This window comes from Salmo salar, chromosome ssa22 (assembly GCF_905237065.1).
Source record: "Salmo salar chromosome ssa22, Ssal_v3.1, whole genome shotgun sequence".
Lineage (NCBI taxonomy): Eukaryota > Metazoa > Chordata > Actinopteri > Salmoniformes > Salmonidae > Salmo > Salmo salar.
Genome location: NC_059463.1, coordinates 46,328,900 through 46,355,966, shown reverse-complemented (window position 1 = coordinate 46,355,966; position 27,067 = coordinate 46,328,900). Strand labels below are relative to the sequence as shown.

The 27,067-nt window shown below is 43.7% G+C and overlaps 1 protein-coding gene across 2 annotated transcripts in view; it reads left to right on the top strand.

Annotated features, from left to right (window-relative positions):
* The window catches only part of LOC106583601 (disks large-associated protein 4), a 203,558-nt gene that overhangs the window by 167,201 nt on the left and 9,290 nt on the right, over positions 1–27,067 (top strand). For both annotated transcript variants that reach the window (XM_045705451.1, XM_045705450.1), the window contains 4 exons: positions 12,910–13,355; positions 16,219–16,316; positions 20,611–21,110; positions 23,113–23,204. In XM_045705451.1, the coding sequence (XP_045561407.1) occupies positions 12,910–13,355; positions 16,219–16,316; positions 20,611–21,110; positions 23,113–23,204 (1,136 nt within the window). The remainder of the gene's footprint in view (positions 1–12,909; positions 13,356–16,218; positions 16,317–20,610; positions 21,111–23,112; positions 23,205–27,067) is intronic.

Below are 27,067 nucleotides of genomic sequence, written 5' to 3'. Positions count from 1 at the left end.
GAGTCGTTTTTCAAAGAAGAATTGCGAGATAATGCAAGGGGTCCAGTCTCTCAACCCGCCTTTGCTCAGACCTTTGAGTCAGATTTAGAGGACCTCAAACATGAGGTTCATCAAAGGAGAGAGAAAAGTGGAAGGGACAGACCGTCTAATCTCCTTGAATTTGTTGTGTTTCTAGAACCTTATAAATAGATCTTACATGAGCTATTTCGACTTTGTAAGATTTCTGTTGTTACACCAGTCAGCAGTGCTTCTTGCGAGAGAAGCTTCTCAGCTTTAAAACGGATTAAAACCCACCTTAGGACAACAATGGTTGATGACAGGTTAAGTCACTTTGGAATTCTCTGTGTTGAGTCAAGGAGGGCACGCTCCCTCAACATAGATGAGTTTGTGAAACATTTTGCTAGTTCTCACCAGAACTGCAGAATTGTGCTGTTTTAAATCTACCTAGGATAATTTGGCACTTAGGCGGTCCCTCTGGTCATGATTAAAACCTGCACTGTGTACTAGCTAGAACACCGACATTCTAAAATGATAAATCCAAAGGGTATCATGTCACACAGATTTAATTTGGTCTGATTAGGCCAATTCCAAAACCTTTCTTTGCTATTAGTTAACATAATGTATATGAGCATAAATATGATACTGTACGTTTGGAATATTGATGAGCACCAAAATATATATATATTTTTAAAGTCCATTTCTGCTTAATACCTGGTATGTCAAATTGCAGTGTGTTTTTTTGTAAATGAACATTTTTGTAAATAAACTATGCAATTTATGTAACACACAAATGCTATCTTATCTCCTTGGTGCTTGAGCTTTATTTTCTGAAAATATTTAGGATGTTCAACACTTATAGACCCAGATTATATATTCATGAAAACAGAGTGACCCAAATCTCTCCAGTGTGTGTGTGTGTGTGTGTGTGTGTGTGAGAGAAAGAGAGAAATTGAGCTGCAGTTCCAAGGTACAGACACTGACTAGTCATAGTATGTTAAAGAATTCTAGTGAAGTAACTCTTTTAGACCACACTATCTGCCACATTGAAGAACTCCGGGTTAAGTGAATTATCCCTTCTACCACTAATCAGCAATCATAGGATTCATTCATGCTCCTTAGATGCCAGGTTAGGGTTACACACTAATTTTCTGTCATGGTCTATGGATCCCCTGAGGTAGCCTTGGCCACCCCCTGGCCACCCCATGTATAAAACTCTAGTTCCGCCACTGGGTGGCTGGCTGAGCAAGTACAGAGGCTGAAATAGACACTCAGTTGGTTAGAATTGACATCGTGAATTTCTTTGCTATTTTGTATCCACGTGCTACAATGCCGGTTACAGTGTGTCATGTTGGTTGTTGTCAAAAGCCTCCACATCGCGGCGGTGTTGACCGTTTTCGCCACGCCACTTGACCCGGTTTAAAGAGACCGTTTCCTGGACAGTAGACTTTACCAAAAGCTTGCTGTTACTATTTATCGTCTTTGACAGATACTGTTTCGACTTTGGTTGTTTAGAAGTCAACAGCTCCTGCGATGTTGTCTTCATTTAAAAAATGATTTGTTCTTCTGATAGGCTACGAGGGTAAGTGTTTGGTGCCAATCATGTGACTTTTCTGGAAATGTCTATCTCAATCGCTTCTCAAGTCCTGAACAGCTCTGCATTCTATATGGTTCGAGCATGTGACGCAAAGGATAGGCTACTGTATGGATACGTTACTGTAGCCGCTGCTATTTGATTTTGAAAGTAAACCTGCGGCGAGGACACAGTTGAGTTAGTTCACTGAGGTATAACATTTGGCCACTGTCTATAGGTGCGCAATAATCGACAATCGAGATCAGAGCGCGCGCGATGTTGCCCAATGTAAAGTCAGGTTTCATTCATTATTGTGTGCGAAAGGCGGATCATATTGTATTTAACTGTACGTCGCTATGGATAAGAGCGTATGTTAAATGAAAATGTAAAATGTATTTTGTTTTTGTGTAGGCTATTACCAATAAGGTATCTAGGTTTATCTGAGCAACTTCATTCTACATTTCTGTGAAATAGCCTGCCCTATAGCCAAGGAGAAGTTGTTCATATTGATATGTCTTGGCAATCAATTCTCATTGTCAACGAAGAAACCTCACTTGTAATGTAGGCTATTGGCTATGTAAGCTATACAAATAAAATGGGCATAATGTCTATATCGCCCTGAACCAGTGAAAGCAAATCTGTTAGTCACAAGGTAAGACCGGTAAGAATGACTGTGGGAATTGTGTGCAATATTACAAATTTTTTTTGTTTAGCATCATTGTTGCCATACAGCAAGGTTTCCCAAAATTGTTCCTGGGTCCACGGTTATTTTTTTTTTCCTTAACGCTACACAGCTGATTCAAATAACTAACTCATCATCAAAAGTGTTGATTCTTTGAATCAGCTGCATAGTGCTAGGGCAGCGTTTCCAAAATTCGGTCCTCGGGACCCCAAGGGATGCCCGTTTTTGTTTTTGCCCTAGCACTACACAGTTGATTTAAAATATTAAAAGCTTGATGATTAGTTGATTATTTGAATCAGCTGTGTAGTGCTAGGGCAAAAACCAAAACTTGCACCCCTTGGGGTCCCCAGGACTGAGTTTGGAAAAAGCTGCGCAAGGGCAAAAACCAAACGTGCACCCGGGGGGGCCAAGGACCAAGTTTGGGAAACCCTGCCGTAGAGGACTATCAGCACAACAGAAAGAAACCACCTATAGAGGGCAATTCCGATGAAGAACTGTGTCCCACAGCTAATTACAGATGTGTGTCTGAGTGGTATAGCCAGTGTGAAGCCCAGGGTTTGGCACCATCCACGTTAAGAATCTATCAGGCCGATATGGTTTACAATGGGTCATTCACTTTCATGTGTTCATTTACTCCTGACATGTTTATGCACCAAAAAAAGGGGGCGCTAAACAAGATAATTTCAATGAGATAGACAACGAACCAATTTCAACATCGCCGACCCACGAGGAGTTAGCTGAAAATGCTAGCTCCCAAGAGTTCCCCACAGAATCTGCTCAAAGTGACCCACTGGCTGCTATAAATTCACTAAGCAAAATGGTGGACACAAGGTTGGCTGACATCTAAAATAGTATTGGGACTTTGACTGAAACTGTGAAGGCAACTAAGGGCAGGGTGCATGAGGTTGAGCAGACGACAGTCGATCACGAGGCCAGGCTACAGGACTTAGAGAAACAGTGCACAACGTAAAAATAAAAAAAACGTACAAAAATTATAACAAAACCCTGAAAGCCCGATTGGAAATGCTCGAATCGCATTCAAGACACCAGAACATCCGAATATTTGGGATCCAGGAGGACACTGAGAAAGGGTAACCCACTGAATTTGTCTCAGGGCTGATACCGGCATTGCTGGGGAGCGAACACTTCAAAACGGCCATCCTGATCGACCGCGCACACAGATCACAGGTAACGAAGCCGGCCAAGGGCGCGCCACCAAGGCCATTCATTGCACGGCTGCACAATCCCCAGACTAGGGATCTCATCCTCAAGCTGGCTAGTCAAAAGTTCCCCCTTAACTACAACGGAGCGAGGGTGTCTTTCTACCCAGATCTTACTTTGGAGGTGAGGAACCGACGGAAAGAGTATGATGAGTTACGCAAGAAATGCAGGGTGGCCAACATCCGATATGGATTCCTTGTACGTTTGACAACCCAAAAGAGGCCGATCTGTTCTTGTCAAGAAAGCTCCCTGGCTGTGGATACAGAACGGTTGTGTCAACCGGCTAAATGGCCAAATGCAGGCCAAGAATGTGTTTGAATTTCCTGCCTATGTCTTTTTGACCAGAAATTGGGACTTACAGTGCTGTGAAAAAGTATTTGCCCACTTCTTGATTTCTTATTTTTTTTGCACATTTGTCACACTTAAATGTTTCAGATCATCAAACAAATGTAAATATTACACAAAGATAACCCAAGTAAACACAAAATCAACCACGTGGGTATACACACACCAATGAGGAGATGGCACGTGGGTACCTGCTTCTATAAACCAATGAGGAGATGGGAGAGGCAGGACTTACAGCGCGATTTGCTTCACAAATAGAACTGACTTCTATTTTAGCCTTTGGCAATGCAGACGCGCATTGACGCCCGCGAGCAGTTGCAATTGAATAACATAGATTTCTAAATTTATTTTGCAACACTTGCGCACACGACGTGAGTGGTGTAGTCAGCCTGTTAGACGCATACTTGTTGAAAGATGAAACTTTTTGTCAGTATTTGAAGGAGCAGATTGCCTTTTTCCTCGGAGCTAACGACACGGGGGATGTTGATGACTCCACCCATTGGGAATCTCTATAGGCTGTGTTACAGCCTATAGAGGTTATAGAGGTTACATTATTTCTTCTACATCAGAGAGGAAGAAACGCGCCAATACTAGGCTGAGAGAAATTGAAAGAGAGTTAGGGGAACAGGAGAATGTTTTTAGGATGAATTCCTTGAATGCAGTCATTGAGAAGATCACAAAGTTGAAATATGAATACAATGCCATCCTTTCGAAACTGATGGGATCTTTACTTGCTAGAACGCAACAAAGTTATTTTGAAAGGGGTGACAAACCACATAAATTATTAGCAAGACAGCTAAGGCAAGGGGGGCAGCTGCTGCACTCGGTGCTGGAATAACTTTAGAGGAAATTAACACAGCGATAGCACAATTTCCAAACAGCAAGGCCCCTGGGCCCGATGGATATGTAATAGAATTCTATAAGAAGTACTGCACCAGTCTAGCTCCACTTATGTTGCGAATGTTTAAACATTCCAAAGAAAATGCCAAACTCCCACAAACACTGTATGAGGCTACAATAGCACTGATCTTGAAAAAGATAGAGATTTCACGGAGATGTCGTCTTATCGCCCCGTGTCGTTACTCCCCATAGAAAATAAGGTATTGACAAAGATATTGGCAAACCGATTGAAAAAATATATTTCTGACATCATACACCCTGACCAGACAGGTTTTATCCCAAGCTGACATATATACTACAATTTGAGACGCCTTTTCAACGTAATGTATCATGATCATAAAGTTGAGGCAGTGGTAATTGCTCTTGACGCAGAGAAGGCCATTGATCAAAATATGGCAGCCGATACTGGATAAATGGTCTAGTCCTGCTTCATAACTGGGTTGATGATCTGCTGCTACTCTGTGCTGTACTCCACTCAATATTTATTTTGGCTTAACTACACTGCTTGTAATGACTATATGCTGTCTTCTTATACATGTACCGCCTAATAGGATTTTGTTTTATTTTGTGTATGTGTGAGTTAAGTTTTGTTTTGTTCTCTAAATTGGCTATCCCATTCAACAATACAATGAATGTCAATATCGCTGTCTTTTTTTATTTATTTTTTATTGGAAAATAATAAACATATTATTTAAAAAATATATATATTTACCCAGAAAGATTCACAGCTGTAATCACTGCCAAAAGTGATTCTAACATGTATTGACTCAGGGGGTTGAATACTTATGTAAATGAGGTGTATTTCTGTATTTGCAAAAATGTCCCTTTTTTGCGTAGATTGTTGACCAAATATGACAATTAAATTAATTTGAATCCCACTTTGTAACACAAAATTTGGAAAAAGTCAAGTGGTGTGAATAGTTTCTGAAGATAATGTAGTTTATAGCCGGCTAACCAAAATACTGTAGGACCTCAATATCCCTCTAGCCCAAAATAAATGATGTCCTAGTCCTATGTAATCTGAGAAGAGGAGGTCATTTATGATTTTCCAGTTGTAAGAAAAGCTGATTTTATGGGTTTTCTACCCAAGGGTAAATTCTGTTTAGATTGATGCAAGCGTGCTATGACACTTGGAACCCATAGGGCAGGGAAGGCATCCAAACCCTGTCACACGCACACAGCCGCACACGCACACGCACACACACACACACACACACACAGTGCAGAATGGAATCCGGAGCGGAGCCAGCATGTCACATAGCTGCCATTACGACAGCAAGCCCTTCCAGCCCAGGGAACATCTCTGTTATTAGAGGTGGCAGTGGTCACTGGTCTCCCTCCAGCCCAGGGAACATCTCTGTTATTCGAGGTGGCAGGCAGGCAGTGGTCACTGGTCCCACTATCAGCACCATCTTCCTCTGACATGGCTGTCTGTTATAAACTATGGAATATAGTATATGTCTGGTACTTTATAACATTAAACAGCAGGGAAACACTTTCCCTAATTTACAAGATTATTTATGTCATACAATCTTACTTAATTGTAAATGTTAATTGTCTTGCACCAGCCGTATGGTGCTTACCTGTTGAAATACATTTTCTAAAACTTAGGTGGTAAGCACTGCATAAGAGCATTTCCTTAATTACATAGATTATAATTTATAACCCAGGTATTTACTCTGGTACAGGGTCTTTGCAATATCAAGTTTGACCAACAGTCCCATAGTATGACACACTGCCTAACTAACACAGAGGAAGCAACCACTCACAGCAGTTGACAAGGCAGTACATCTCCACAGCATGTGTTGCCTTCTGATTCTTTTTAGAAAATGATCCTTTATTTTCTCCCAAAGCAGTTGGCCTCGCTGTAAGGGAGTCTATGGTCATAGACTAGTGTGAGTGATTTATGGGGCGGGCAGAGCGTGAGGACTCTTTCCTGGGGCTGTATAGCCAGGTAGTTACTTGTTATGGTATCAATGGTATGTCAATGAGGAGATGGATGACTACATTGGAAAGATGAACTTATTCTCATCCTTACACAAGCTATGTACTATTGTTGTTGTACGGTTATAATGCTCTACTGTTGTGGGGAATGAATGTTGTTGTTTCACTATTTGACCAGATATGTGTGAGGTGAGGCAACGTGTAAAGTATGAGAAGAGACAGGAGCAACTGGGTATAGTGTTGCTTTTCCTCATAGTGATGGAATAGTGAAGGCCACAGATTTCCGAAGAGCATCCTTCATTCAGGGTTCAACCCGTCATGCTGGTGTGTTCATTGCCAATGTGATACCTATCTATTTCTAACATTATGTGTATTGTTGTTGCATTCCAAGTGAAGGCCCCATCTTGCTCTTGGACTTCATGGGATTCATGCACTATTTGTGCAATGCATTTTTTGCTTCGACCACTCTTTTAGCGGTGTGCCTTACATTTACTGTGAGAAGAGTAGGAAAGATCGTATCTCACTGTGAGACAAGGATGAGACGATTATAACCTTTGAGACAATATGTGTCAGGAGGTCTATGTGTAGCTGGTGTATAGGAGTCAGGCGCAGGACAGCAGATATGAGTAAATAAACGTATTTTACTCAACATATAATAAATGTAATACAAAAACCGAGCCCACAATAACGGACCTACCTACATAGAAACAATCACTCACAAACAAACATGGGGGAACATAGGGTTAAATAATGAACAGGTAATTGGGGGATTGAAACCAGGTGTGTAAAACAAAGACAAAACAAATGGAAAATGAAAAGTGGATCGGCGATGACTAGAAGGCCGGTGACGTCGACCGCCGAACGAACAAGGAGAGGGACCGACTTCAGCGGAAGTCGTGACAGTACCCCCACCTTGACGCGCGGCTCCAGCAGTGCGCCAACACCGACCTCTGGGACGACCCGGAGGACGAGGCGCAGGGCGATCCGGATGGAGACGGTGGAAATCCCGTACCAACGAAGGGTCCAGGATGGCCTCCACCGGCACCCAGCATCTCTCCTCCAGACCGTACCCCTCCCACTCCACGAGGTACTGAAGGCCCCTCGCCCGACGCCTCGAGTCCAGGATGGCTCCAACAGCATACGCCGGGGCCCCCTCGATGTCCAGAGGGGGTGGCGGAACCTGCTGCACCTCAGGTTCCTCGACTGGACCAGCCACCCCCGGCCTGAGGAGAGACACATGGAACAAGGGATTAATGCGATAATCTGGGGGAAGCTGTAACCTGTAGCTTACCTCGTTCAGTCTCCTCAGGACTTTAAATGGCCCCACAAACCACGGACCCAGCTTCCGGCAAGGCAGGCGGAGGGGCAGGTTTCGGGTCGAGAGCCAGACCTGGTCCCCCGGTGCGAACACCGGGGCCTCACTGCGGTGGCGGTCGGCGCTCGCCTTCTGCCGCCTCACGGCCCGATGCAGGTGCACATGGGCGGCATCCCAGGCCTCCTCCGAGCGCTTAAACCATTTGTCCACCGCAGGAGCTTCGATCTGGCTCTGATGCCACGGTGCCAGAACCGGCTGATACCCCAGTACGCACTGGAAAGGAGAGAGATTAGTGGAGGAGTGAATTTTGGGCCATCTCTGCCCAGGGGATGAACGCCGCCCACTCCCCCGGCCGGTCCTGGAAATATGACTGCAGAAACCTACCCACATCCTGATTTACTCTCTCCACCTGCCCGTTACCTCCGGGGTGAAAACCTGAGGTGAGGCTGACCGAGACCCCCAGACGTTCCATGAACGCTTTCCAGACCCTGGACGTGAACTGGGGACCCCGATCAGAGACTATATCCTCAGGCACCCCGTAGTGCCAGAAGACGTGAGTGAACAGGGCCTCCGCAGTCTGTAGGGCCGTAGGGAGACCGGGCAAAGGGAGGAGACGGCAGGACTTAGAAAACCGATCCACAACGACCAGGATCGTGGTGTTGCCCTGTGTTGGAGGAAGATCTGTCAGGAAGTCCACTGACAGGTGCGACCACGGCCATTGTGGAACGGGTAGGGGTTGTAACTTCCCTCTGGGCAGGTGCCTGGGAGCCTTGCACTGGGCGCACACCGAGCAGGAGGAAACATAAACCCTCACGTCCTTGGCCAAGGTGGACCACCAGTACTTCCCACGAAGGCAACGCACCGTCCAACCGATGCCAGGGTGACCAGAGGAGGGTGACGTGTGGTCCTAATAGATCAAACGGTCGCGGACAGCAGACGGAACGTACAGGCGCCGCAGTTGGACACTGGGGGGGGAGTGGGCTCTGTGCGTAACGCCCGCTCTATGTCCGCGTCCAACTCCCACACCACCAGTGCCACCAGGCAAGAGGCCGGAAGTATGGGAGTGTGATCCATGGACTGCTCCTCTGTGTCATACATCAGGGACAGTGCGTCTGCCTTAGTGTTCTGGGAACCTGGTCTGTAGGACAGAGTGAAAACAAAACGAGTAAAGGACATGGCCCACCTTGCCTGGCGAGGGTTCAGTCTCCTCGCCGCCCGGATGTACTCCAGATTGCGGTGGTCAGTCCAGATGAGAAAAGGGTATTTAGCCCCCTCAAGCCAATGTCTCCACGCCTTCAGAGCCTTGACCACAGCCAACAGCTCCCGGTCCCCCACATCATAGTTTTGCTCCGCCGGGCTGAGCTTCTTCAAAAAGAAAGCACAGGGACGGAGCTTGGTGGCGATCACGGCTCCTATCCCAGCCTCGGACGCGTCCACCTCCACTATGAACGCCAAAGAGGGATCCGGATGAGCCAGCACAGGAGCCCAGGGAAAAAGAGCCTTCAGGTGACCAAAAGCCCTGTCCGCCTCAGCCGACCACTGCAGCCGCACCGGTCCCCCCTTCAGCAGTGAGGTAATGGGAGCTGCTACCTGACCAAAACCCCTGATAAACCTCCGGTAGTAGTTGGCAAACCCTAGAAACTGCTGCACTTCCTTTACCGTGGTGGGAGTTGGCCAATTACGCACGGCTGAAATGCGATCATTCTCCATCTCCACCCCTGATGTGGAAATGCGGTACCCTAGGAAGGAGACAGACTGGAAGACTGATGGAGCATTCATCAACCCGTACGGCATGACGAGGTACTCATAGTGCCCTTAGGTGGTACTAAATGCCGTCTTCCACTCGTCCCCCTCTCGGATACGCACCAGGTTGTAAGCGCTCCTGAGATCCAATTTTGTGAAGAAGCGCGCCCCGTGCATTGACTCGATCATACTGGCGATGAGAGGCAGCGGGTAGCTGTACCTCACAGTCATCTGATTTATACCTCGATAGTCAATACACGGGCGCAGATCCCCATCCTTCTTCTTCACAAAAAATAAACTCGAGGAGGCAGGTGAAGTGGAGGGCCGAATGTATCCCGGCCCCAGGGTTTCGGAAACATATGTTTCCATAGCCACCGTTTCCTCCTGTGACAGAGGATACACGTGACTTCTGGGAAGTGCTGCGTCTACCAGAAGATTTATCGCACAATCCCCCCGTCGATGAGGTGGTAATTTAGTCGCCCACTTCTTACAGAAGGCGAGAGCCAAATCGGCATATTCTGAGGGGATGCACACAGTGGAGACCTGGTCTGGACTTTCCACCGTAGTCGCACCGATGGAAACCCCCACATACCTCCCTGAGCACTCTCGTTACCACCCCTTGAGAGCCCTCTGTTGCCACGAAATAGTGGGGTTGTGACAGGCCAACCAGGATAGGCCCAGCACCACGGGAAACGCAGGAGAATCAATAAGGAAGAGACCTCCTGCGTAACCATGTCTAGTGGAGCGGTGGCCTCCCTAATCAGCCCTGACCCTAATGGTCGACTGTCTAGAGCGTGCACAGGGAAGGGCATATCCACAGGAACAAGGGGGATCCCTAAACTAAGGGCAAATGAACAGTCAATAGTGTGCGCTCTGCGGCCACAGAACCTTACCGAGGTTGTAGCCTGCACTTTGACAGAGCAACGAGAGGCAGTGTAAACATTAGCTTGCCGCTTTGCAGTGAGACGAGAGTGAGCTCATGTGAGCGTATCATTTGGTGAGGCCGCGACACACACAAAGGCTATAAGTCCTGTAAAGCTTTAAGTCTGTGGATCAAGCTGCACAACAGATCTTTTGTTTTGAGTGTTTTCTTCCAAGCTCACTCACGTGTTTATGCTGCTCGTAGGGTTCAAAAAGCCCCTGTCAAGTAGCTGAGATTTACAGCCATAGGGAGATATTACTAGCATAGCAATGTTAGGTTTTAAAATGCATGTCAAAGCCTGTACGGTTAGCCAAGGTTAAGTTATTTCGAAAAAAGCTGTCATTGTCGTACACGTTTCCTTTAGGCCAAGGGTGAAACATTTCGAAAAACGCCTAAGGGAATGTGCTAGAAGAAGATCATGGCTATTAACTATTTAGCTTTGTTCATTACTTATAACTTAAATAGGTGATCACATGTTGACTTCGATGTCCAAAAAGTGACTGTGCCATGTCATGCCAGTGCTTGTTACATGCTACATCTAGCCTACAGCTGCAACTGCCTGTCATTGAGGATGTTCAACTCACTTTTGATATAATAAATATCTCTGGGTAGATAGAATTACACCAGGCTAAATTCATCTTTACTTTCAAATAGTATTAAAATATGGTAATTCGAGCCTGCACAACTTGACACGTCCAGAGCCATCTTAGGACACACCAAAGGAATTCTTACTGGAAAGCAAAGTGTCCTCAGACAAAATCCATTGTCTTGTGCGGCGGTGATGTCAGCATGCGCATTGGTTACATTCATGTGAACATTTTTCCTTTGGCACACTCAGACCTTTGCCAAACCCACCCCAAGCTCCAAAAATGCTAGCTCCCCCACTAAGCCTATGTCCTTACTAACCCTCCTCTAGAAGCCTGCTACGTATCCCCTCCATACGGAGTGGAAAACAAGGAAGCAAAGTTGTGTCAAAGCCATTATTTGGGCTACAGTAAACATTGTTGTTTTGGTGAGGCAGATGTCCTCTGTCAAAGGCAGCTATACTCATTTTTAAACACTCAAAATAGATCCACTCAGAGTCGTCTGTTGCATGATGCTAGACTAAAATTGTATGACATTATTTGAGGATAATTTTGAGTCAATGTGGTTGCCTGTCAGCTGGCCTATAATTTGAGAAGTCACTTATCCCGTCCTAGATTTGAATGCTGTTTTGGCACTGATTAGTCATTAGGGGAACAGGCTGACTCGGATTGTTTACAATGACATTCCTGACCACCACTTGAGTTCGAGATCCTGGTTGCTCCTCTCTGCCCTATCAAGTCTATAGATGGTGTCAGATACAGCCTCCATTAGGTGTCAAGTAAGGTTTCCATTGTATATATCTATTGTAAAGATCCCACAGCAACCACTGCATTTTTGTGAAGTGCACTCATCCCACTCTTATTTCATGAGGAAGACTTGACGTGGGGTGATCAAAAGGCAACAGTGCCACTTTGACACTTTGTCCTGCATGGTGATTGACTGCGCTATTTTGGATTAGTTTCACCCCTGACCCCTGTCTGGGAAGAGCAAAAATATATATATTGTATACAATGTGTGATATTCATCACTGAATGCATTAGACCAGGGATGGGCAGCTGGGGGGGGGACATGACTCAGTCAAGGTCTCAACTTACTGTTGAGAATTAGAATAATAGAATACACAATGTGCAATTTCAAAAGTTGGTTGTGCATCAGCAGTCACTCAATTAGATTGTCTTCTACAATGGAAACAAGTTTTTAGACATTTTTTGACGTTTTTAGACAAATGTATTAAAAATACTAAACAGAAATAGTATTCAGACCCTTTGCTATGAGATGTGAAATTTAGCTCAGGTGCCTCCTGTTTCCATTGATAATCCTTGAGATGTTTCTACAACTTGATTGGAGTCCACCTGTGTTAAATTCAATTGATTAGAGATGATTTGGAAAGGCACACACCTGTCTATATAAGGTCCCACAGTTGACAGTGCATGTCAGAGCAAAAACCATGCTATGAAGGAATTATTCCGTAGAGCTCCAAGACAGGATTGTGTCGAGGCACAGATATGGGGAAGGGAACCAAAACATTTCTGTAGAATTAACGGTCCCCAAGAACACAGTGACCTCCATCATTCTTAAATTGAGGAAGTTTGGAACCTTCAAAATTGGTGTCCACACTACATAGGAAGCTCTCTCATGCTCTTTTGCTCCCTCTCTCTCTCACACTCTCTCTCTCTCTCCAGTCTCCACATGCATCACCACCTGTAAGAAGCCGGCGCCACCGCCCGTGCCGCCCCGCACCACCTCCAAGCCCTACATCTCTGTGACGGTGCAGAGTAGCACTGAGTCAGCCCAGGAAACCTACCTGGACCACCAGTCTGAGCGTGATCGCCGCAGCAAGACCATTACCAGTCAGTCCAGCCAAGCCCACAGCAACTCCTCCGACAGCCTCGACAGCACACGCGCCAACAGCTTGGCTCGGGGTATCCCTTGGCCCATCCCCGTACCCGTCGCCACCCCCCGGGAACCCATCACCACCACCGTCCACCACACCACCACCGGGACTGACACCAACGACTCCCAGCGTGAACCCTTGAAGACGACAGGCACCAACAGGGGGAACCTGATGGCAGAGGAGCCCCGTGTGGACATCGTGCCCCAGAGGAAGCTTTCCTCCATAGGCATACAGGTAGGAGTGTCGTTACGAGCGCCGTTAGTCAGTGACGTTATCTTGTTATGGATAGGGGGCAGTATTTTCACGGCCGGATAAAAAACGTACCCAATTAATCTGATTATTACTCCTGCCCAGAAACTAGAATATGCATATAATTATTTGCTTTGGATAGAAAACACTCCAACGTTTCTAAAACTGTTTGAATGGTGTCTGTGAGTATAACAGAACTCATTTGGCAGGCCAAAACCTGAGAAGATTCCAAACAGGAAGCGCCCTCTCTGACTATTTCTTGGCCTTCTTGATCATCTCTATCCAAAACAGGGGATCTCTGCTGTAACGTGACATTTTCTAACGCTCCCATAGGCTCTCAGAAGGCACCTGAACATTGAATGATGACTTTGCAGGCCATGGCTGAAAAACAGTAGCGCATTTGGATAGTGGTCGGTCTGAGAACAATGAGACTGGGGGCACGTGCACGAGACGACTCCATGTTTTTATTTTTTCGTCTTTGAACGGAAACAGGGTTTCCCGGTCGGAATATTATCGCTTTTTTACGAGAAAAATTGCATAAAAATTGATTTTAAACAGCGTTTGACATGCTTCGAAGTACGGTAATAGAATATTTTGACATTTTTTGTCACAAAACGCGCTGGGCGCGTCACCCTTCTTTACCCTTCGGATAGTGTCTTGAACGCACGAACAAAACGCCGCTATTTGGATATAACTATGGATTATTTGGAACCAAACCAACATTTGTTATTGAAGTAGAAGTCCTGGGAGTGCATTCTGACAAAGAACAGCAAAGGTAATCCAATTTTTCTTATAGTAAATCTGAGTTTGGTGAGGGCCAAACTTGGTGGGTGTCAAAATAGCTAGCCCGTGATGGCCAGGCTATCTACTCAGAATATTGCAAAATGTGCTTTCACCGAAAAGCTATTTTAAAATCGGACATAGCGATTGCATAAAGGAGTTCTGTATCTATAATTCTTAAAATAATTGTTATGTTTTTTGTGAACGTTTATCGTGAGTAATTAAGTAAATTCACCGGAAGTGTTCGGTGGGAATGCTAGTCACATGCTAGTCACATGCTAATGTAAAAAGCTGTTTTTTGATATAAATATGAACTTGATTGAACAAAACATGCATGTATTGTATAACATAATGTCCTAGGAGTGTCATCTGATGAAGATCATCAAAGGTTAGTGCTGCATTTAGCTGTGGTTTTGTTTTTTGTGACATTATATGCTAGCTTGAAAAATGGGTGTCTGATTATTTCTGGCTGGGTACTCTGCTGACATAATCTAATGTTTTGCTTTTGCTGTAAAGCCTTTTTGAAATCGGACAGTGTGGTTAGATAAAGGCGAGTCTTGTCTTTAAAATGGTGTAAAATAGTCATATGTTTGAAAAAAAAAAAAATGATTTTTGAGGAATTTGTAATTCACGCCACGCCTATCATTGGATATTGGAGCAGGTGTTCCGCTAGCGGAACGTCTAGATTTAAGGTATCGTCAGTGAAGTTAGAGTCATTAACGTAACGTTACATTAGTCAGTAACATCACAGTAGTGGAGCTAGAGTTTCTGTGGCAGTATGGTTAAGGCCCAGCAATGGACTGGCGTGCAGCAACCAATTGGCTGCTGGTTCAAATCCTAAGATGTGTGGGTGTGTACTACTATTGTTTCCTTGACAACAGCAATGAATATAGTACCAGTCAAAAGTTTGGACACCTACTAATTCAAGGGTTTCCTTTATTTTTACTATTTTCTACATTGTAGAATAATAATGAAGACAAACTATGAAATAACACATATGGAATCATGCAGTAACCAAAAGTGTTAAACAAATCAAAATGTATTTTATATTTGAGATTCTTCTAAGTAGCCACCCTTTGCCTTGACAGCTTTGCACACTCTTTGCATTCTCTCAACCAGCTTCATGAGGAATGCTTTTCCAACAGTCTTGAAGGAGTTCCCACATATGCTGAGCACTTGTTGGCTGCTTTTCCTTCAGTCTGCGGTCCAACTCATCCCAAACTATCTCATTTGGGTTGAGGTCCGGTGATTGTGGAGGCCAGGTCATCTGATGCAGCACTCCATCCCTCTCCTTGGTCAAATAGCCCTTACACAGCCTGGAGGTGTGTTTTGGGTCATTGTCCTGTTGAAAAACAAATTATAGTCCCGCTAAGCGCAAGCCAGATGGGATGGCGTATCGCTGCAGAATGTTGTGGTAGTAATGCTGGTTAAGTGTGCCTTGAATTCTAAATAAATCAGTGTCATCACACCTCCCCCTCCATGCTTTACGGTGGGAACCACACATGTGGAGATCATCCGTTTACCTACTCTGCGTCTCACAAAAATCTCAAATTTGGACTCATCAGACCAAAGAACAGATTTCCACTGAATGTGCAATACTAAATTTCTCAATTTGTCAAAATATGTACATTTACCTTGGGCTCATATTTAGAGGGTATTAAACCTAACCATTGCTTGTTTTAAGGAATAACCAAACACTGTACTGCACTGATGCAGTATGGATTTTTGTTGTGCTTACAGCTCATATGGGGCTTGCTGAATTTTTAAAGTGTGCCATCTGGAAAATGAAAAACCCTAAACAGTACTCCCCATGTTTGCCTGAGGCAAACATTATGGTTTCGCTTCATTATTTAAAATGTTTACTTTTTCATACTCAAGTGTTCAAGGTTTGGAATGAGACAGGTAGTCCTTTTTTTTCATTCGCACTCCGCAAATGGTCAGATCTCACAATGCTAGGAGAAGTGTTTAATGTCTCAAGAACCACATTGATATGTCATTTTAATCTTGGAATTCTGGACGACCACCAAATTCAACCTTTTGATGACTGTGTTTTCTGATTGGTTGCCAGGTTGATTGCATTCAGGAGGAAGTCCAACGAGTGGAGACACCGACACCACCATTGGCCAGATTCCAGTCAATCGGAATACAGGCCGACGACGGCTGGCAGTAAGTAACAGCACTTCCTGTCCCCCCCAGTCATGACATGTCAACCATTTCCCATAAGGAAATAATATTTCTGCTCCACACAATAATGTTACCTATTTGTATTCATCCCTGAGGGGCCACTTTAATGTAGTTACTGAGAGAATTTCCATAATGTGAGAAAAGTTACATGCCTGTTATGTTGCCAAGAGCATACAGCATTTACATGCAAGATTTGAAGGTCATTCTGTAGTGCTGTAGCGTAGTACTTGTCGGGTAGTTAACATAGTTTTGTGATATTTTGAATGCCAGGAAGTCCTTGCATGCCACACATTCGGCTTTAGTCCCCTTTGTTCCCTCTCTTTGAAGTTTTACGTTTTATTAGTTGTATGTACAGGATACACATGGTATAACCATCCAATGAAATGATTAATTGCAGATTCCTTCACGACAATGCAACAACAATAAGAAAACACAAGAATACGAGCATGAAGTAAATGGCTCAGGAGAATGGAATTAACATTGTAGCATAAGTATAATACAGGAAGGCACAATTTATAGTACATTTATATATGTATCAGGTACGGGAGGGAACTCCTAGTTTGCATGCAGAGTGTTGTGAAGTTGGTTGTCAGAATTCTCTCACAATTTGATTACTTCTGAATGTGGCCTGTATCAGTTGATATCGTAGAAAGAGCTTAAACAAAGAGCTTTGTCTTACTTGACTCAAACAAAACGTGTGTGTGTATATATACAGTTGAAGTCAGAAGTTTACATACACCTTAGCCAAATACATTTGAACTCAGTTTTTCACAATTCCTGACATTTAATCCTAGTAAAAATTCCCTGTCTTAGGTCAGTTAGGATCACCACATTATTTTAAGAATGTGAAATGTCAGAATAAAAATAGTAGAGAGAATAATTTATTTCAGCTTTTATTTATTTCATCACATTCCCAGTGGGTCAGAAGTTTACATACACTCAATTAGTATTTGGTAGCATTGCCTTTAAATTGTTTAACTTGGGTCAAATGTTTCGGGTTGCCTTCCACAAGCTTCCCACAATAAGTTGGGTGAATTTCGAACCATTCCTCCTGACAGAGCTGGTGTAACTGAGTCAGGTTTGTAGGCCTCCTTGCTCGCACACGCTTTTTCAGTTCTGCCCACAAATTTTCTGTAGGGTTGAGGTCAGGGCTTTGTGATGGCCTCTCCAATACCTTGATTTTGTTGTCCTTAAGCCATTTTGCCACAACTTTGGGGTCATTGTCCATTTGGAAGACCCATTTGCGACCAAGCTTCAACTTCCTGACTGATGTCTTGAGATGTTGCTTCAATATATCCATATAATTTTTCTTCCTCATTATGCCATCTATTTAGTGAAGTGCACCAGTCCCTCCTGCAGCAAAGCACCCCCACAACATGATGCTGCCACCCCCGTGCTTCACGGTTCAGATGGTGTTCTTCGGCTTGCAAGCCTCCCCCTTTTTCCTCCAGACATAACGATAGTCATTATGGCAAAACAGTTCTATTTTTGTTTCATCAGACCAGAGGACATTTCTCCAAAAAGTACGATGTTTGTCCCCATGTGCATTTGCAAACCGTAGTCTGGCTTTTTATGGCGATTTTGGAGCAGTGGCTTCTTCCTTGCTGAGCGGCCTTTCAGGTTATGTTGATATAGGACTAGTTTTACTGTGGATATAGATACTTTTTTACCCGTTTCCTCCAGCATCTTCACAAGGTCCTTTGCTGTTGTTCTGGGATTGATTTGCACTTTTTGCACCAAAGAATGTTCATCTCTAGGAGACAGAACTCGTCTCCTTCATGGAGGTCTACAATACTGATTTCTTTTGATTTTCCCATGATGTCAAGCAAAGAGGCGCTGAGTTTGAAGGTAGTCCTTGAAATGCATCCACAGGTACACCTCCAATTGACTCAAATTATGTCAATTAACCCATCAGAAGCTTCTAAAGCCATGACATCATTTTCTGGAGTTTTCCAAGCTTTTTAAAGACAGTCTACTTAGTGTATGTAAACTTCTGACCCACTGGAATTGTGATACAGTGAAATAATCTGTCTGTAAATAATTGTTGGAAAAATTACTTGTGTCATGCACAAAGTAGATGTCCTAACCGACTTGCCAAAACTATAGTTTGTTAACAATAAATTTGTGGGGTGGTTGAAAAAGTTTTAATGACTCCAACGTACGTGTATGTAAACTTCTAACTTCAACTGTATATACGGGTATATATAAGGATATATTGTATAACTACTGTTTAAAAACAACAGTATTCTTTTTTCAAATAAAAACCTCAATGGTACTTTATTGGCACCCCATACCAACAATTAAAGTACAGTGCCTTCGGAAAGTATTCAGACCCCTTGACTTTTTCCACATTTTGTTACGTTACAGCCTTATTCTAAAATGTATTAAATATATTTTTTCCTCACTAATCTTCACACAATACCCCATAATGACAAAGTGAAAACAGGTTTTTATACATTTTTGCTAATTTATAAAAAACAGATACCTTATTTACATAAGTATTCAGACCCTTTGCTATGAGACTCAAAATTGCGTTCAGGTGCATCCTGTTTCAATTGATCATCCCTGATGTTTCTACAAGTTGATTCAAGTCCACCTATGGTAAATTCAATTGGTTGGACATGATTTGGAAAGGCAAACACCTGTCTATATAAGATCCCACAGTTGACAGTGCATGTCAGCAAAAACCAAGCCATGAGGTGGAAGGAATTGTCCGTAGAGCTCTGAGACAGGATTGTGTCGAGGAACAGATCTGGGGAAGGTTACTAAAGTTTCTGCAGCATTGAAGCTCCCTAAGAACACAGTGGCCTCCATCATTCTTAAATGGAAGAAGTTTTGAACCACCAAGACTCTTCCTAGAGCTGGCTGCCCGGCCAAACTGAGCAATTGGGGGAGAAGGTCTCTAGAGTTCCTCTGTGGAGATGGGAGAAGCTTCCAGAAGGACAGCCATCTCTGCAGCACTCCACCAATTAGGCCTTAAGGTAGAGTGTCCAGACGGAAGCCACTTCTCAGTAAAAGGCACATGACAGCCCGCTTGGAGTTTGCCAAAAGGCACCTAAAGACTCAGACCATGAGAAACAAGATTCTCTGGTCTGATGAAACCTGGCACCATCCCTACAGTGAAGCATGGTGGTGGCAGCATCATGCTGTGGGAATGTTTTTCAGCGGCAGGGACTAGGAGACTAGTCAGGATCAAAGCAAAAATGAGTTGAGCTAAGTTCAGAGATCCTTGATGAAAACCTGCTCCAGAGCGCTCAGGACCTCAGACTGGGTGAAGGTTCACCTTCCAACAGGACAACGAACCTAAGCAGGTGCTGCCAAAGGTGCTTCAACAAGGTACTGTGTAAGGGATCTGAATTATTATGTACATTTGATATTTCAGTTGAATAATTTTTGTACATTTGCAAAAAATTCTAAAAACCTGTTTTTGCTTTGTCATTATGGGGTATTGTGTGTAGATTGATGAAGGGGGGAAAAAACTATTTAATCTATTTTAGAATAAGGCTGTAACTTTAAAAAAAAATCTAAGTCAAGGGGTTTGAATACTTTCTGAATGCACTGTATGTCCCTTATTCACTTATTGTTTATTATTATCTATTATACATGAATATTCAGACTTCTAAGTATTTTTCACAGATCTATTCCCCTTGTTTGGTGTTTTCTGTTCTATCACTTGAATGGGAAGGCAGGATCGTAGTCATGGTCAGATGATGGTCAGGGTTTGTTAACTGCCCGTTCCCCAGCCAACCTCTTTTCCCGTACATGTAATGAGTCATAGAGATGGATGGAGGTTGAACTTGCCACAAAAGACTGGGATACCATGTGCAACTACATTTTTTTAAAGTAGTTAACTGTGTGGTATGCCCTGTATCAATCTCTATGGTCTAGTCTAGGTTCTGTGTTATACCTGTATTGATCAGTCCAGGATTAAGTGTCTGACATTGAGAACATTGCTTGGTTTGTTTTGTAGCAGGAAAAGGCTTGGTCATATGTTTTCCCCTGGTGTTTGTTTTTACACACAAGAATAACCAATGTGATATTTTTTTCACATACAGAAGCAATCAGGGTTGGTTTGACTTTGTTTGGCTTTAGTTTGAGATTGGTGTTAGGTTGCAGGCACATTCTGGTTCTTGAAGTTTACTTATACATATTAGTTTACCAATACTATATATCGCATTGCCCTGACAACATTGTTAGAGATGCATTGTCTACTTTCACCATTGTTATTGATTCAGCATTGACCACTTTTTCCTATGTCACTTTTGTGTTTTTTCAGGCTCAGTCGCTCCAGTAGCATGGCCTCCAAGCAGGAGACAGACTCAGACACACAGGACCTCCCTGTCATCTCCCACGCCAAGCCCGCCCCCAAGAAGAAGAGCATGGTCAACAACGCCTGCCAATCCATGGACTCTCCCCTGTGCGGCGGCCAGTTCAGCCAAGGCAATGGACCAAATCCCACCGCTGAAACCAGTACGTCTCCACCTCCGCTACGGCAGTTCCTCAACCGCTCCACCACACGGTCCTCCTCCGACTCCTTCGCCGAGAGCCTGGATCCGGCCCTGGATCCCTCGTTCCTACCCCCTCCGGACCCCTGGCTGGAGAGTGGGAATGAGAATGGGGGCAGTGGGAACCCTAATGCGGTGCCCCCTCCAGGCCCTGCATGCCGGCGGGACGGCCACTGGTTCCTCAAGTTGCTGCAGGCAGAGACGGGTCGCATGGAGGGCTGGTGCCAGCAGATGGAGCAGGAGACCAAAGACAACCAGCTGTCAGAGGAGGGTAAGACACACTTTAGTATATAGCCCCACCATCCACAGCATGATAGTGGATTGATCTACAAAGTGGTCTGACCTGATGATCTGACCTGACCCAAGGGCTCAAAGCCTGGCTAGGGTTCAACCACAACACACACACACACCGACACTCTGCAGTGGATGAAGCGGTAATAGCTGGGGTTAACACACAGGCTGGCCTCTAATTCCAGAATTACACTAATGTACTCTGGACCTGATTACAGACCCAGATTAGATAAGCACCTCAACATCAGGGTGAAATGACACACACACACACTGAACAGTCCTCACACTAAATCTCAGTCAAGCATGCACGCTATATCAGACTATCTTGACCAAACTAAGAAAAAAGCAAAGGGTCATTTTGTGTGAGTGTATGTATCTGCCATTTACAGTGTGTGTGTGTGTGCTTGCACATTCATTTCTCTCACTGTTGGCACGATAGAGTTGACATTGAATCTGATTTATTGCAGGACCATAGAAACACGGTTCTGCTGGCCCCCTAATCTCAGTGAATCTGATTTATTGCAGGACCATAGAAACACGGTTCTGCTGACCCCCTAATCTCAGTGAATCTGATTTATTGCAGGACCATAGAAACATCTGGTTCTGCTGGCCCCCTAATCTCAGTGAATCTGATTTATTGCAGGACCATAGAAACACGGTTCTGCTGGCCCCTTAATCTCAGTGAATCTGATTTATTGCAGGACCATAGAAACATCTGGTTCTGCTGGCCCCCTAATCTCAGTGAATCTGATTAGTGCCGGACCATAGAAACATCTGGTTCTGCTGGCCCCCTAATCTCAGTGAATCTGATTTATTGCAGGACCATAGAAACATCTGGTTTTGCTGGCCCCCTAATCTCATTTCCATAACCTCATCATCCAGTGATCCTATTTTATTTTTAATCAATTTCACCAACACAGATGTTTGTTCGTTTTTGATGCAGCATTAAAACAGAGACTAAAGTCATAAATACTGGATGAAGAAGACCCAAGTATCTATTAGGCCCGGGACGATACCAGAATCGCAATACTCGTTACTATAGTGGCAAAGAAACAAACAGGAAGCGGATTTCACTTCTTTAGAAAAATAGCCCTAATGTTGGAAACAAACATGATTATGTTGTCATCCAGAGTCACATTTATTTATTTTCCATGCTATAGCACGCTATATTTTACATACAGCAGGTTTTTATAGGACCAATTGACTCTGCTTCGTGTTTTCATTTTTGCCATGGAGAAAATATTGCGATACTGGTATTGCTCTAGTAGCTATGCAGGCTTAGAGTGCTACCTTTAAAGAGGATAACACTGTCCATTACACTGTAATCCTCTTTGGTGGCCCCCATGTAGTCGTTTAGACAATACTGGAAAAGCCTTAACGTCCATCTCTAGTCTAGACACCCCACATTTGCTTGAGTTTGTTTTGGGAACGTTGCTGGGATGGTGTGCTGTGTTAATGTGATGTTCCTGTTTGAACAGGCTGAGATTTTCTCCCTCACAAATCATCTTGTCTCCCTGTGACAAATCCTTTTCACAGATGTCCTTGTGTGCAGTCTAGCTGTCAATTTGGTTGTACAGATAGAGGGAAGTGTGTAGAGAACCACATCTCCTCTCTTATGATGGTAGTGTTCTAAACCCATACTTTCTTGGGACTAGTGAACTTTAGGCGTGGTGTCTGTGCTCAAAAAGGTCCTTGACTCTCAGTACGTGGCAGAGAATGTACTGAAATGAATGTATAGGAAGACCTGATACACATCAGTTGCTAGGGGGAAAGTTTATTAGCATTAGGTTCGAGTTTTGTTCCTAAATGGAACAATGAGAGACACTCCTTGACACACTCTGTTGATTGGTGTTGCATTCCCAATGCCCCAACAAAGTGTGTGAGTGTCTGCCTGACTGTCTGTCTGCCTGCCTGTCTGTACCTGCCTGTCTGTCTGTGCACGTGTGTGTCAGTATGACTCTATGTATTCTTGTTATCTGCAGTGTTGGGGAAAGTCCGCAGTGCAGTGGGCAGTGCACAGCTCCTCATGACCAAGAAATTTGAGCAGTTCAGAGGACTGTGTGAACAAAACTTGGTAAGTATCAACTCTCCATGTTACAACTCACCCAAACACACATCACCAGACAAAACAACACTACCACAACACCATCACATCACCAGAAAAAAACAATACAACACCATCACCAGACAAAACAATACTACCCCACCACAACACCATTACACCATCACAACACCAGGCAAAACAATACTACCCCACCACAACACTATTACACCATCACATCACCAGACAAAACAATACTACCCCACCACAACACTATTACACCATCACATCACCAGACAAAACAACACTACCACAACACCATCACATCGCCAGAAAAAAACAATACAACACCATCACCAGACAAAACAACACTACCACAACACCATCACATCACCAGAAAAAAACAATACAACACCATCACCAGACAAAACAACACTACCACAACACCATCACATCACCAGAAAAAAAACAATACAACACCATCACCAAACAAAACAACACTACCACAACACCATCACATCACCAGAAAAAAACAATACAACACCATCACCAGACAAAACAACACTACCACAACACCATCACATCACCAGAAAAAAACAATACAACACCATCACCAGACAAAACAATACTACCCCACCACAACACCATTACACCATCACAACACCAGGCAAAACAATACTACCCCACCACAACACCATTACACCATCACAACACCAGGCAAAACAATACTACCCCACCACAACACCATTACACCATCACAACACCAGACAAAGCAATACTACCCCACCACAACACTATTACACCATCACATAACCAGACAAAACAATACTACCGCAACACCATTACACCATCACATCACCAGACAAAACAAAACTACACCATTACATCACCAGACAAACAATACTACCCCACCACAACACCATCACATCACCAGACTAAACTATACTATTCCATACTCTACACTTCACACACATCAAATAACCAGACTTAACAAGTTACCACAACCCAACACACTTACATTACCAGATAATCAACCCCACATACTTACAGTGCATACAGAAAGTATTCAGACCCCTTGACTTTTTCTACATTTTGTTACATTACAGCCTTATTCTAAAATTGATTAAATCAACTTTTTCCCTCATCAATCTACACCAATACCCCATAATTAAAAAGCAAAAACAGGTTTTTAGAATGTTTTGCAAATGTATTACAAATTAAAAAACAAATACCTTATTTATATAAGTATTCAGACCCTTTGCTATGAGACTCAAAATTAAGCTCAGGTGCATCCTGTTTCTATTGATCATCCTTGAGCTGTTTCTACAACTTGATTGGAGTCCACCTGTGGTAAATTCAATTGATTGGACATGATTTGGAAAGGCACACACCTGTCTGTATAAGGTCCCACAGTTGACAGTGCATGTCAGAGCAAAAACCAAGCCATGAGGTCGAAGGAATTGTCTGTAGAGCTCCAAGGCAGGATTGTGTTGAGGCACAGATCTGGGGAAGGGTACCAAAACATTTCTGCAGCATTGAAGGTCCCCAAGAACACAGTGGCCTCTATCGTTCTTAAATGGAAGAAGTTTTGAACCACCAAGGCTCTTCCTAGACCTGGCCGCCCGGCCAAACTGAGCAATTGAGGGAGAATGGCCTTGGTCAGGAAGGTGACCAAGAACCCGATGGTCACTCTGACAGAGTTTCTCTGTGGAGATAAGAGAACCTTCCAGAAGGACAACCAGTCAGGCCTTTATGGTAGAGTGGACAGACGGAAGCCACTCCTCAGTAAAAGACACATGACAGCCCGCTTGAAGTTTGCCAAAAGGCACCTAATGGACTCAGACCATGAGAAACAAGATTCTCTAATCTGATGAAACCAATATTTAACTCTTTGGCCTGAATGCCAAGCGTCACGTATGAAAACCTGGCACCCATCCCTACAGTGAAGCGTGATGTTGGCAGCATCATGCTGTGGGGGATGTTTTTCTGCGGCAGGGACTGGGAGACTAGTCAGGATTGAGGGAAGATAAACGAAGCAAAGTATATTCTTGATGAAAACTTGCTCAGGACCTCAGACTGGGGCGAAGGTTCACCTTCCAACAGGATAACGACCCTAAGCACACAGCCAAAACATTGCAGGAGTGGCTTCGGGACAAGTCTCTTGAGTGTACTTGAGTGGCCCAGCCAGAGCCAGGACTTGAACCCGATTGAACATCTCTGGAGAGACCTGAAAATAGCTGTTCAGTGACGCTCCCCATACAACCTGATAGAGCTTGAGAGGCTCTGCAGAGAAGAATGGTAAAAACTCCCCAAATACAGGTGTGCCAAGCTTGTAAACGTCATACCCAAGAAGACTCGAGGCTGTAATCGCTGCCAAAGGTGCTTCAACAAAGTACTGAGTAAAGGGTCTGAATACTTATGTAAAGGTCATATTTCAGTTTTTTACTTTAATACAATTGCAAAAATGTCTAAACCTGTTTTTGCTTTGTCATTATGGGGTATTGTGTGTAGATTGTATTTTTTTCCTCAACAATTTAACCCGTTTTAGAATAAGGCTGTAACGTAACAAAATGTTAAATACTTTCCGAATGCACTGTACATGACCAGAAAACCCCTTACATTGCCAGATAATCATCCATCCCACACCCTTGTTTACTTTACTTTGTTAAGTTTATTTTTACATGGACAGTGCACATTGATCAACATTTCTGAAAAAGTGCTAGTTTTAGCCAGGCCTGCTAATTTTCGACCACAGTCCCTGGGCACACTTCATCACATCACTAGACAAACACATGCCAAATGGAAAGACACAGAGCTTAAATTTGGCTAGCTAAGTGACAAGCTGAATGCTAACAGACAGTAAGGTCAATGGAGAAGTGATTGATGGGACTTTTTCCAGACCTGAGTGGTTAAACTATCGTGAGTGGTTAAACTATTGTAAGGGGTGGACATGGCTGTATCGTTCTGAGGGCAGGTCTGCCGGTTTTGACTAAGATAAATAACTTTTCGTAGCAGGTTAGGAGAATTAACGTGGCAGGTTAGGAGAATGCTTAGGGTTAGCTAAAATGCTAAAATTGTTGCAGACACGACTCGAACATCTTGCTACAACCAGGCCTGCCCGTGGAACTGTCTTGGTTTACACTAATGTGATGCTGTGTAGACATGTCTCTTTGTATCACGTCACTCTACTGATCTCTGTACAGGGTACTCAGACAGACATCCCCAATTATTAGGATAAGACTAACCTCAGGTTGACGGTCTGCAAACGCCTGCATTTTGTTGGTAGCATTCTCTGACTGTTAGCTATTCTCAGTGGAAATTCAATGTCATCATATTCGGAATGTATTATGTTCTCTCAAATGAGAGAGACTAGCAGTTATTCAGACAGAGGACCGACAATCTAAGGTTGTTAATGCAGTTTTAATGAATAATGATAATCTCGTCATGAAGCTCAGTGTAAGTATCAGAGTAGCAAGGGCTACTGATTGTGTTGGATGAGTCGGTTATAATAGGAGTCTATTTTAATGCAGCCATATTATTGAACTCATGTTTTGTATTAATGGTTGTGTAGTGAACCTTTTAGGTTAGCGATTAATTGTGAAATGATGTGCTTATCCTGATAAAATTCTATGAAAGGGCACCCTGATCCAAAATAAGCTGAACCATTGTACCATTTCAAAAAGAGTTTGACATCCAGAAAATTTTGGTTCCTATTTGTAAAAAAACAAATATTTTGTATTTATGGACAATTTCCTATGGATGCTTTTCATATCATGACACAGGAAGTCACTTTTTGCATGCTAGTGCTACCATCTTTTGTTGTGTTTTTTTTTTCTGTGTGTTCTCCTATTTGAAGATCCAGAATACAGAATTAGCATGATAAAAACATGGCGGAG